General features: G+C 40.1%; 1 protein-coding gene across 1 annotated transcript; it reads right to left on the reverse strand.

The window, feature by feature from the left end:
• Positions 1 to 561: 561 nt before the first annotated feature.
• Positions 562 to 6,839, reverse strand: LOC121678407 (LIM/homeobox protein Lhx8). The gene is made up of 9 exons (XM_042057936.1): positions 6,189 to 6,839; positions 5,940 to 6,030; positions 5,566 to 5,712; positions 5,189 to 5,310; positions 4,572 to 4,792; positions 3,967 to 4,070; positions 3,404 to 3,499; positions 2,332 to 2,545; positions 562 to 1,478 (listed from the first exon to the last, which is right to left on the reverse strand). The coding sequence occupies exons 1-9, from the start codon at positions 6,221 to 6,223 to the stop codon at positions 1,402 to 1,404; spliced, it is 1,107 nt and encodes a 368-aa protein (XP_041913870.1). The 5' UTR covers positions 6,224 to 6,839; the 3' UTR covers positions 562 to 1,401.
• Positions 6,840 to 12,612: the final 5,773 nt, after the last annotated feature.

A 12,612-nucleotide genomic window follows, 5' to 3' on the forward strand; every position in this document is an offset into this window, starting at 1 on the left:
TCAACATCTGCAATTCAAATAAAAAAATGTCCCCCTAGTTTCATTATGCAGCATGCTTTTCTAGTACCACCCTCATAAACAACAATGTACTTTTAAAACAATGTACTTTTTGCACACTATATGAACTGCATACAAGCTACAGATTCACCCATAATGTACCAAACATAAAAGGAAGATTATGCCGAGTTGTAGTTAAATAGATAACTCCGCCATGGCAGATCCAAGCTAGATGTGGGTGGGATCTTTCCCACAATTCCTGCTTAGATAAAGCAGCATTGCATTGTACTGTATTTTGTACAAATAGCATAGTTCTTCAGCAACACTAGCAGCCTTTATTAGAGTAACTCATCTTCAACCTACAATTACAACAGTTACAGTTACCTGTAGCTTATCTGCAACCAACAAGTTTGCTACTGAAAGGTTTCATCTTCCATGTTAAAGACAATGGTGCTGTAGCTGATTCAATTTGCTTTGATATATTTATTTAATTTGTTCATTATCTGTTTGAAGTGGTAGAACAACCAAAAGATCACATTGTAACAGTGTTTGTGTAATTTTACATTTATTTAAAAATGACAGTGAAGCACAAGAAATAAATAGAACATAAATAATTAATTTGAACGATATACAGAAAAGAGAACATTTTATAGCACAACATTCATAGTCATGTAACAGCAGCATTCATGTCTGAACTGGGCAGCATCCTCCATATCTAGGCAATGCAGTGCTGTAATGTCAAAACAGAGTCATCATACTGATGGCCAGCTCTTATTACAAATTCAACCATTTTCTAGCCGCATGTACAAGCATTTTTATTATTTAACAATGTAACAGTATATGGTAGTAGTTAGCATGAATCTCATACGCATAGGGTGTAGTCGTATTCGTCACTATTTTACATGGGGTGGAAAACTCAAAATTTGTCTTTCAACTACTGTAACAACATATCAGTTCCTGTATCAAAGCCAGCCATTTACCAAGACCGAAGAGGTAGTAAGACCAGTGCACCCTTTTATCAATGATCAGCTGTTACCTAAATGGTCACGCTCAAAACCAGCAGACATCATAAACAGTCCAGACAGGATTTGTGAGCCAAAACGTATATGCAAGTAGACTCTACAGTAAATTGTGCAATTTCATGCGGCTGGAGGCAGGTGTGGATAACTCCCTCTATGAATCATAAAACCTTCCTCCGACAAAAAAAAACAAACAAACAAAACCTTCGCTCATATTGACACTTTTCACTATGAACAAGTTAATGCAACAATACACTTACTGTACAACCTGGGTTGCTGATGTATAAATCAAAAGCATTTCCATAACGAAAAAAGGCCAGAGTCCATTTCTCGGGCCTATTTGCACGTTAATGGCGGAGAAGAAGGTGCGAAAAGACGGCAAGGCTCAAGCGTGAGTGACTGGCAGCTGTGTGCCTGGATGCGGCAGCAGTGAGTGGTACATCACTGATGATGGTGAATGTACTGCAGGGAGACAGACAGATTCGGTAATGTTAATTAAAGTCCATCAACTCTGAATGGCACCAGTTGGTCAGTGTCACTTATGCCTGTACATGACATGTACATGTTATTTACATTTATTACTTTAGCAGACACGTGTATGTATGTACATTAGTGGCTTCTAAAAAACAATACTTATGACCTGTTCTAAACTGATTCTAATATTTCCAAAGAGGCCCACATTCTGACATGTAAAATATATACATTTTCTGTAGGGATGCACCGATTGTGAAATTCTGGGCCAATATTGATACTGATGTATAAAATAACAATTTGGCCGATAACCAATGCAATATTTTTTTTTTTGCTTGTTTAATTAGTTTTTGTTGTTAATTATACATATAGATATACTTTCATAAATATTCATAAAAAACAGAACCATTTTCAAGTCTTTCAGGCCCTCATATCACAACATTTACCTAGTGTAGAATTGATGCTGTAACAGATAAACATCAGCCGCTGGCATCAGTAAATGTGTCAATAGCCAATAGTCAACCAGGCCGATATTGGCTGATACCAATGTTGGCTGATATATCAGTGCATCCCAACGTTTCTGTCCTTTAAATCACTGTAGATCAATGGATCTGGTAAACTGCTGGATGTAAATATAAATACTGACTGACGGTACCGTCACACCGAATGTTGGAAATTGAACATTCTAAATATCTGGGTTCATTACATTCAACATTGGAACCTTACATTATTGCGGAATAGAATCTTCTGTCAGAATGTTTAAAACTCCCCTGCTAAAGGGTTAATGTAGGCCTAAATGTAAATATAAATGTAGTGTATGGACGGTTGTTGTGACAAAACTCACCGTCGATGTATGAGTGCAGTGCGGAGAGCATGGAGCCCTCGGGTTCGTACGATGAGTACTGCAGCTCCTCTATCACCGGCTGGGGCATCCGCAGGGGCTGCAGGGATGAGAGGGGAGGCACCGATGAGGTGGAGGAGGTGGAGGACGACGACGACGAAGGGTGAGACGGACTGATGTGCTTCTTGTGCCGTGCCCTGCAGTTCTGAAACCACACCTGGACAAGAGCGGCAGATAGGTATGCTGTAAGCCGTGGCACTTCACAAAGAGTCCATTTCTACTGAATTATTCCATCTATTCAGCTGTTATAATCCTTAGTGTATTCCATCCTACATCTCTATAGCAGAGGTTCTCAACAGTTTTTGAGAGGCACACCAAAAGTCAAACCAAAACGCCATGGCACATATACTGTATACCATAATTACCAGGAGTTCATCATCTTATACCCATACTGTATATTTCGACACATGTTCTGTGCTGAACAGAAAAGTAAGGCATGTTATTGTTGATGATTTTTGTTCTTTTGCTTGACAAGGGAAAAGGTGGCTGCCAAAGTTGTGAGTCCTCAGACTGGTCGCCAGACCTGTTTTTTTTTTTTTTTTGCTAGAGCTGAAAAAAAAAATAAGTAAAAAAAAGTCAAAGTAAAAAAGAAAGTTAAAAAAATCTAGACATATGCATAACAATCGTGCTTATAGGTGGTAAACTATGGCGATCTTGCTTAGGAGTTGCGAGACGGATCTCAGCTTCAAATCATGAAATCAAACTGAGAATGGTAGCCTACAAAAGACCAGATTTTTTTAAAAGGTGCGAGTCTCCGACTACCTAAAATGCTTTAATTAATAAGGTGTGTCATTCACACATTCACGTACAAAAAAACGCTTTGGGTTTCTCCAAAATCCACGGCACAACTCACTAAACCATTTCAGTGTACCCCGGCACACCAGTTGAGAATCATTGCTCAATAGCACTCTCAACAATAGCGATGGTATCACATACATTATAAAAATGGTGCAATGCTTCCAAGAATGAGACTTCAATCAGACCAAACTGCTCGCCCACACATGGAAAGACTCACCTGAATCACCCTTCTGCTGAGGCCAGTTTGTTCAGCTAACTTCTGAAGCGTCTGGGCGTCAGGATTATTGTCTAGGGCGAACTGGGCTTGCATCACCTGTCCATCAAATTAGATAGCACACTTTCTTAACACTGTAGGTTACAAGACAGCTATTGTAAGAGCACTACAGGTTACAAGACCACTATTATAAAAGCAATGGATCAAATGCAGTTGGTCTGCCCAGACTCCAGAGCTAACATTTGGGAGAAATTGTGTTGGGAGTTTAGTAAAAAAAAATAAGTTTTAGGTTATAAAAATGACCATGACTCTAAATAGGTATAATAATTCATTTATTTTATGTTAATGGCCATTTCCTTCACCTGACCTAATCTCTGTTATTTTCCGCATAACAGCTAATAGTCTTCTTCTTGTGCATCGATTTCTGACTAATCCAATTAATCTATTTCTCTTCCCGCACACATCTCTTAAAAATATGTTTAGACATAGGCATATGCACGTTATAAAACAACATGCAGGGCCCGTGAGAAAGACCAGTGGGATCTCTGATGATGTTGTTACAATACCTGCAGCTGGTTTGCCGTGAAGCTTGTGCGGGCCCTCTTTGATGATTTGGGCTGATTCATTTCTTGTTCTGTAGGCATTGCTCCCTCCACACTGACCATGCTTCCTATTATCAAACCCGGAGAGAAACGAAAACAGTCAGCCGGGTACAGTATCTGATGCAGGAGATCAAGATATGCCATGCACAAATGTCTCCTGCTTCACGCTCAGAATCTGTCCAGGCTTGTCCCATATGTAACATTTACAACCATCAAAAAACATGACATGCCAAATACCTGTGGTGTGGAACTGCAGCATTCTAAACACCTACAGTACTGTAACGACTGCAGACATTATTCACTGTTCAATCATGATCAAGGCTCTGGCTTGGCTACTTTCACATTTTTCAGTAAAGAGAGAAAAAGCTTTGCCACTAAAATACCCTACAGATAAAAAAACAAAAACTACAGCCACCCACTGAAGGCCAATAACAAATTACTCTCTAGAGAACTTAGTTTACAGTAATAGCATTGGCAAGAAGATGACACAAGAAGATAGACACAAAAATGACAATCCCTGACTGAGAGGTTTGAAGCTAAGCGTATCCCCACATGCCGTGTATCCTCACCCTTCTCCACGGCATGCTTGAGGTTGTCCAGCATGCAGTCGTAGTGTACCCGACACAACACCTTCTCCTCCACCAGGGCAAACTCCTCGCCCGTGGACAGCTGTCTCTTGCAGGAAAAGCAGGCGAAGCAGGCCAGATGGTACACGTTCCCCTTGGCTCGCCGCACCCAGTCTGTGGACTGGATGCTTCGGCCACAGCACGCACACCAGGTCCTGTACCTCCTGCATAATTAAGGCCCAAGACTTGAGAGATGCTGGAGTACAATGGGACATTTAGCCTAAATTTAAAAAATAAAGGTTTAGCCTACAACTTGTATCAGAATAAAGTCAAATTCAAAAGGAATGTATTAAGAGTGTGTTTTCTGAATTTTACAACCAAAAAAAAGGCTCCAATATTTTCCTAACACTGAAGATGATGCTGTCAGTAGACAACTGTGTAGGTGTGTATGGGTTTGATGTTTGTGAGTTAACAATTGCACCATGATATAATATAATATGTTATTGCACCATAATATAATATAATATAAATGGCACTGTTCACAATGTTGTCAAATCTGCTTAAAACTATTTGTTGTCAGGGCCCTAAAGAGAACACTGAGATATATGAGAATAGCCTACCTAAAATAGTCAACTTTGCAAAACACCTCCTTTTCTTTGATATAGCAACTGGTGTGCCCGCCAAGCGAAGTCTGGCAAACGCTGCACGACAGACAGCGCACATGCCAGCACAAGTCGTTCACCTAGATTTAACAATGATAAGACCTTAGAACACAAATCGACCCTTCAAATGTAACCACGTTAAATTAATTTAATCTATCATCTCAAGTCTCGCAGTTTGGCTATCAATGCAATTTTAACCCGGAAAAAGTACGTTAGACTGCAAGACTTCTAAAAAGCACTGATATAGCCTGATATAGCCTGATAAGTTTTGCATTAAGTCGCGAAAAAGGCAAGAGTCGACAAAAAACACTGAGCAAGTGCGTATCCTTGTATACCTTGAGCAAGTATTTATCCACAATTTCCTCTCGACAGTTAGCGCAAACCGCTTTCCCCAAACGAGTTGGAGATGCCATTCCTTGTGGCGAAGCAGAGGGGGATGAGAGAGAACTTGAGTCGACCTCCAGCACTTCTTCTGGTATTCCCTGAATGTAAAAAAAGTTTACACTCCGTCCAGTTGCCCCCAAACCTCCAGCAAATGGTAGCGCTAACTACAAGCAGTTGTATCAGGTGAATGCTACGTTAGCCTAACTTTACGCCAAAACTTTTCTGCGCGTCCTGTAAAAAACAAGGCGCACCTGCGCATGCAGAAATAATATAGGCTACTGAAACATTTTCCAAATTGTCGTGTTGACATGCAGTTTGTATTTACCAGTCGGCTTTCCCTCCGGCTCTTTAGGCACCTGTCCAGTTGCTCAGCTTCTCCTTCGCAGTCTCCGCACATGACGAGGTAGACTAGCCTACTGGAGATTCAAATTCACTCTGGAGTCAAATGGCCAGTTGCAGCCTTTAAATCTCTGCACTACAACCCATAAATATGATCCACTTGTACGTTCACCATGACAACCTGGGCGATTATTGAAATAGCATTTGAAAGGGACAGATTCAAGTCTTTACTTATAAAAACAGCAGACCCTCGAAGTAACAGTTATCCATGACGTATTACGCTCTTCAGATCTGCATTAGGGATTCGGAGGCGCTTAGCACAATGCGTTGCCCCCAAACATATCAATTTCGCGTGCCAATCAAAACTAGTGAAGAGTCTCTGGGAAAAAGAGGATTGATTTATTTAATTACAGCGATTACAAGCCAAAGTTTGTCACAAATGTCTGCCCTGGCCAACCTAGAGGTGAAGAGGTCTCATTAACTACTTCAGTTTTAATTGCTGAATGTTCGAGACAAAATAAGGATGGATGCTTTGTAGCCAGCAATTTTAGTAACATTTTGAAAACACAGGTCACACCTAATATCGGCGATTTTTTTTCCATCAGACAGCAAGATAGTCAGAAATAACTGTTATTTCCAAGTTTCAGTGCATTCTTTAAAGTTTCTGCTAAGACTGAAATGTCAAATATGAAAACAATAAACAGAACACCGTAGAATTGAAGAGGTTATTGTCCAAATATAGTCTGTAAAGACAACAGATTTCAAACGGAAAAGTAACAGTTGAACTTAAATAAAAGATAGGGGGAAAGAAACAAATAGTAGCCTATTCAGTCAAAACATGGCTTCAGTTTGTTAGATCTAATCTAAGTTTCGAACGGTTTGAAGCAAAGCCTCAGTTGCACACATAAAGCCTATAGAAGAAGTCAGAATAGGCAAAACATAGTGGTTCAGACATTGTAGCCTATTGAAATTAATACTATTCAAAATAAGCAATTCTAGTTAAAAGATGAAATCCTGTTGTAGTAGTTGTACAAAATATATTTTACAAAAATCCAAAGATGCGATTGTTTAAAGTGGTCACAACAACAACAAAACTCTAGGCTATTATTGCCTTTTGGTTGGTAACAGTGAAGTTGCTTGGATAGTTATTTTTACGTCTATGAAATTATCTTCGACATCCAAGGGACTTCGAAATCCAACACCTCAAGTCTCCTGTGCCATAGGCTACTTAAAAGGCGACCAGAAAATCCCCTGGGGCACAAGAGCTTTGATAGCAGCCCACGGCTACGGCCAAACGAAATTGTTCGGTCAATTCGAATTAGAGCTGCTTCTTAAATCAATACCTGACTTAATGATCTCTGGTCAAGGTTTAGCTACTCTTTTGTTCGTTTCAGAACCGACATCATTTAATAAAAGCATGCAATTTAGAGCTTATGACAGCACTCTTTCTTCGTTTTTGCCCAATTTTATGCCATTTAAATGCCACTACAGCATGGGAAAATGGGGGCGTCCATATTCATATCAATAATTTTAAAGCACCTAAACTACTTCTAACAGTGAATTTCCGGCTGGGTGTTTATACTTACCTAAGTAAAAATATATTCAGTTTAGTGATTCTTTTAGTGGTCCTTTTTTCTATTAAAATCTAAGGCTGACATAATGTAGATAAACTTAATTGTGCTATCCTTTATATCTTTGTAGGAATGCATGAGAAGCAGATCTCTGTATATTGTCTTCCTGTTTATCTTTCTATCTATCTATCTATCTATCTATCTATCTATCTATCATTCATGCATTTACAACCATTTCGATTTTTCATAACTTGGTATTCAGAATAAACACGGAATAACATATTTGTGCTTTAAAGTTACTGCTGAGTTTAGTTTCCCAGGAGAACACCGATGAAACTCCTGCTCTCCAGCTTTGGTCAGTGGAAGATGATCATCTGCATTTCCCATAAAGAATCACTGTTTGTGCAACCATCATTAAAAGAGTGCTCGAGGCCCTCTCTGTGAGGTACTTCCCACTCTTCAGACACAACCTCAGTTAAGAGTTAACATGATGGGTGACAGTGTTGGTAGCGTAATGGTTAAGGAGCTGGGTTGGCATGCAGTAGCCAAAAAGGTTGTTTAATTTGTGTCCTTGAGCAAGGCACTTAACCCCAAGTTGCTTTGGGGGGACTGGCCCTCCAATACATGGTAAATGGCACCTTGGATAGCAGGGTCAGCCAAATGAGAAGGTTAAAAAAGATTAAAGATGCAGTCAGTGATTGCGCATGACGCTGCATTTGTTTATGTTTACATTTACATTTCTAAGCTGATGCTTTTTTTCCAAAACATCATACATTCTATTTTAACCAAGGACCAAACAAACATATCAGATAGGTAGCCCTATAGGCGCGGGGGGGGGCATTACGCTACCAACGCTGTCACCCATCATGTTAACTCTTAACTGAGGTTGTGTCTGAAGAGTGGGAAGTACCTCACAGAGAGGGCCTCAAGCACTCTTTTAATGATGGTTGCACAAACAGTGATTCTTTATGGGAAATGCAGATGATCATCTTCCACTGACCAAAGCTGGAGAGCAGGAGTTTCATCGGTGTTCTCCTGGGAAACCAAACTCCAGCAGTAACTTTAAAGCACAAATATGTTATTCCGTGTTTATTCAGCTGGGGGACATGCAATTCCAGGTGAAAATCTAGGGGATATCTGGCCTTAGACAAGATCTTTGTGATTGAAAAGGGGTTACACAAATGAGTTAAACATGATTTGTCAAAAGGGAAAAGATAATTTATAGTATTTATTTGGTTAGTTTGAATTATAATGGGACATAATTGCCTGTCATGTGGTAAATCTGATCCCATCTAACAAGCACACAAAAGGCTTCAGATTAAGAAGTTGTTTCATGATTTTCTCCACTAGCTGGTCAACATGGTGTGTTCTGCCATGGTATAGCTCAGTCCTGGTATAGCTCACTTTTCACTGTATTGAGAATTTCTTACATTCTCGGTGAACAATGCAGCAATATTCTTTTTCAATCCAATTTTCTTTCTCTCTCTCTCTCTCTCTCTCTCTCTCTCTCTCTCTCTCTCTCTCTCTCTCTCACACACACACACACACACACACACACACACAGAAACACACACACACACACACACACACACACACACACACACACACACACACACACCACATAAATCACACATTTTCCTGCTCCTTCTTCCTCTTATGAACAGACATTAAAATGTAGGCTACAATATACTGCATTTAAACTGACATTACCATAAATTATTTATGTTGATTATTGTTTAACTCAAAAGAAATGTACGATTATCTAGTAGATAAAATGAAAATGTAGAAGCCTAAAAACGGTCGCAATACCTTTTCAGAATATTTAGCTAGCTGGTTTTCCTTGAGTAGAAAGGGGACAGAAAATGACAGACTTACAAAGATGTGCAGCTGTGTTAACCAATCAAGACCCTCCACAAATATGGTCCTCCCTGCCTGCAAGTGCATTATTTTTCTACTTTGTATAGAGGAAATAGGATGGGCAACTACGGCACATGTATGGAAATTAAAGAAATCCTATCACTGGTTACAGCATCTTTAGGACAGTATATCTTCCTAGTCCCTAGTCATCCCTGTGTGAAAATTGCATCAAGCATCCTCTCACAAAGCTGTGATGTGATGTCACAGTTTTTGACTGTCTGGCATGGATAATTGTTCAGTTCTAAAAATGGCACTGGCTTATTCCTTTTGTTAATCGTCTTTTTTGGTGACCACATCTCAGCATCTAACATCAAGACAGCACAGATGAACAACTGCACCACTGTTACTTTGTCACAATGCATCATCTGCTGACATGTTCTAACAGGTTCAGCACTGTATCTACCATATATCTTTGCTTGTCTTGCTCTACAATACTCTTTAGATGCAGAGATACATGGACCACTTCTTGCTGGTACTGGTAGCTAAATTCATACAGAGCAAGCTGGGCCAGATGAGGGTTGCAGTGGGGGTGTACCCCCATGTTAAACAAATCAAATTTTAGGGAGGAGAAATGACTGAAGTAGTCAGTAGTGGGTTTAAATCAGATTAGGGACACCAGCTGAGACAGAAATTGCTCCTAGTACTGCTGCTGGTTACTTAACCACAGTTATGCATATCGGACATGATCGGCTAAATTACTTTTAGGGAGCTGATTCAGATTCTCTGTCTTTGTAATCCCACAACTCACAGTGAGGACTGAGGATTAGACAATGATATGACTAGAACAATGCAATGTATTCTGGACAAAGGACTTTACATGCTTGATCACAAGTTACATCTGTCACAATACAATGTTACCAAATGCAACTAATTTTAGGCACATCTCCCTGTAGGTACATTCATCTTGGTATGGTAGCAGTTGTGTAAGCATATAGGATGCTGCTCCAATTACAATCTAAATTTGTTCCCTGAAGTCCATTCATCATTTTCATTGGATTACATTATCACATTATCATGAATCCAGTAAAATTATTCCATGGGTCCATCTTTATGAATTCTCTCACACACACTGAAAAAACATTGTCACTTCCCAAAGAATATTGGCTGCTATAGGCCATAAATATCCACTTATGAAAGTATTAAATTCTCTTCTAATACATCAGTGAAGGAAAGAATGAACGATCGAACAAATGAATAAATGAATAGATATGCGCCAAGTGCAGAGCAAAGGCAGTGGTTCAGTTGTAGTGTACTCTTGTAAATCCGACCCTTCCACCCAAATTTTGACCTCTGCTTCCCTTAGCCAAGAACTGCTCATTTGTTTTAATAAAATGGGGCATTATAATTGACTGGTTTACAATTGACATGTCAAGCAGGGATTTTATTCCTCCTCCCTTTTTTCCTCTTTCTTTCAGCGTAACCTTTTCTGTCCGCAGTGAATAGTCTCTTGTCCCGGTTCCCTTTGAGCACGTTTGAAGGATGCCTGGTGGCGGTGGTTGGGGGCCGATGAGGGATTCAGGCCGAGTGTGTGTGGCGCAAAATGGCAGTGTGAGAAGCCTGTGATTGCCACGCGCCGGCAGGCAGGCCGGTAGGCTGGCAGGACAGGGCCATGGCGCGCATGCAGCCCCAATCAGAGAGCCATGGAAAAAGGGGCCCTAATCAGCGAGTAATGGCCCACTCGACAATCACACACGCACAAAACTGCACCATTTAACACTGATTGCAGTAGCTGTGCAACCCCCCCACCCCACACACACACCCCACCACCACCCACCACTTCAACCCCCAGCCAGCCTCCCAAACCCCCCTCCCCTTCTCTACACACACACACACACCTCCCCTCTGCCCTCTCCCAAACTCCAAGACTCCTCCAGATCTCCCTGCTGATCCCCCCCCCCCCACACACACACACACACGCACACACGCACACACACACACACACACACACACACACACACACACACACACACACACACGCACACACACACACACACACACACACACACACACACACATCCCCACCACCCCCAGAACAACACCAAGACTTTCTTCTGAACGAAATTCATAATCACCAGATGTCTATTTGAAGGCTAATTGTTATTTTAAGATATGAAGCTTTTATTCAGGCAAAAATCGTGCTTGATTGCCATAGTTAATAAAGGCTTTGAAGGCATTTTACAGCCTGCATATAATTATTTGACCTTGTGCTTAGAAGTCTAGGAAACATTATTTCATTCTCAAAAAAGAATTGTGAGAGAAACAATAGAATCCTAACTTATACAAATGATACATGGCAACTCACAATGAAAACAAAGGGTGTTCCATCATTCACATGCATGCCATTATCATGCATTTACAAATCACTGCGTGTACAATTAAAATATTGGAAGTATCTAGTCTGTGTAAAGTAAGAGAACCTACCTCTACAGTTTGTTGTTCAGTTAATCGCCTAATTAATTAAAAGAGTTAGAGCAAAATTGGTGTCCTAGGGGAAAATTGGGCAATGCGCAACATTTCAATATTAAGCAAATGTGTCAACAAGTCCCACCAACTGCAAAGACAGCTATTAATGATGTGTGCACAACTGTGAAAACAAACATCCAATTATGAGCATGGTTTACCATCTCGCTGCCACAAACAAAACCGCAGTTTCCTCTGCGCTTATACCTCCTCTCAAGATGTTGTTTTTCAAAGGGCCTTTAAACATGATGTCTGACGGCTGTAGTCATCTTTATAATGTTTTATTATTGCCACAATTTCCATGGCAATTGATCAAACGCGTCTCATTGACAGACCAGGCTATTTAAGAATCCATGTCTACCACAGGTAGGTGTGCAATGATATAAGAGAAATGGCAGCTTAGTTTTTAATCATTCTTTATATGAATTTAATGATAGCTTTTATATATCGTTTAGTGTTTAGCAACTATAGAGGTCTAGTCCGCCACATACACTTTATCTCCCAGAGATATGGTGTAATAAAGGATCTGTGATATCAAATCTGTAAAACAAAAACACTAATTTCAATAGCTAAATCAATTGTTCTGCAAAAGGGGTCTTAAGCCCAGAATGTGAAAAGTTTACCAGTTTTGAACATCAACAATTCCTGAATCAACAAAAAATAAATATTTAAGATAAAATATTATGTTTATGTCAACAAATAAATGGGATA

Source organism: Alosa sapidissima, chromosome 12 (genome assembly GCF_018492685.1).
Source record: "Alosa sapidissima isolate fAloSap1 chromosome 12, fAloSap1.pri, whole genome shotgun sequence".
Lineage (NCBI taxonomy): Eukaryota > Metazoa > Chordata > Actinopteri > Clupeiformes > Clupeidae > Alosa > Alosa sapidissima.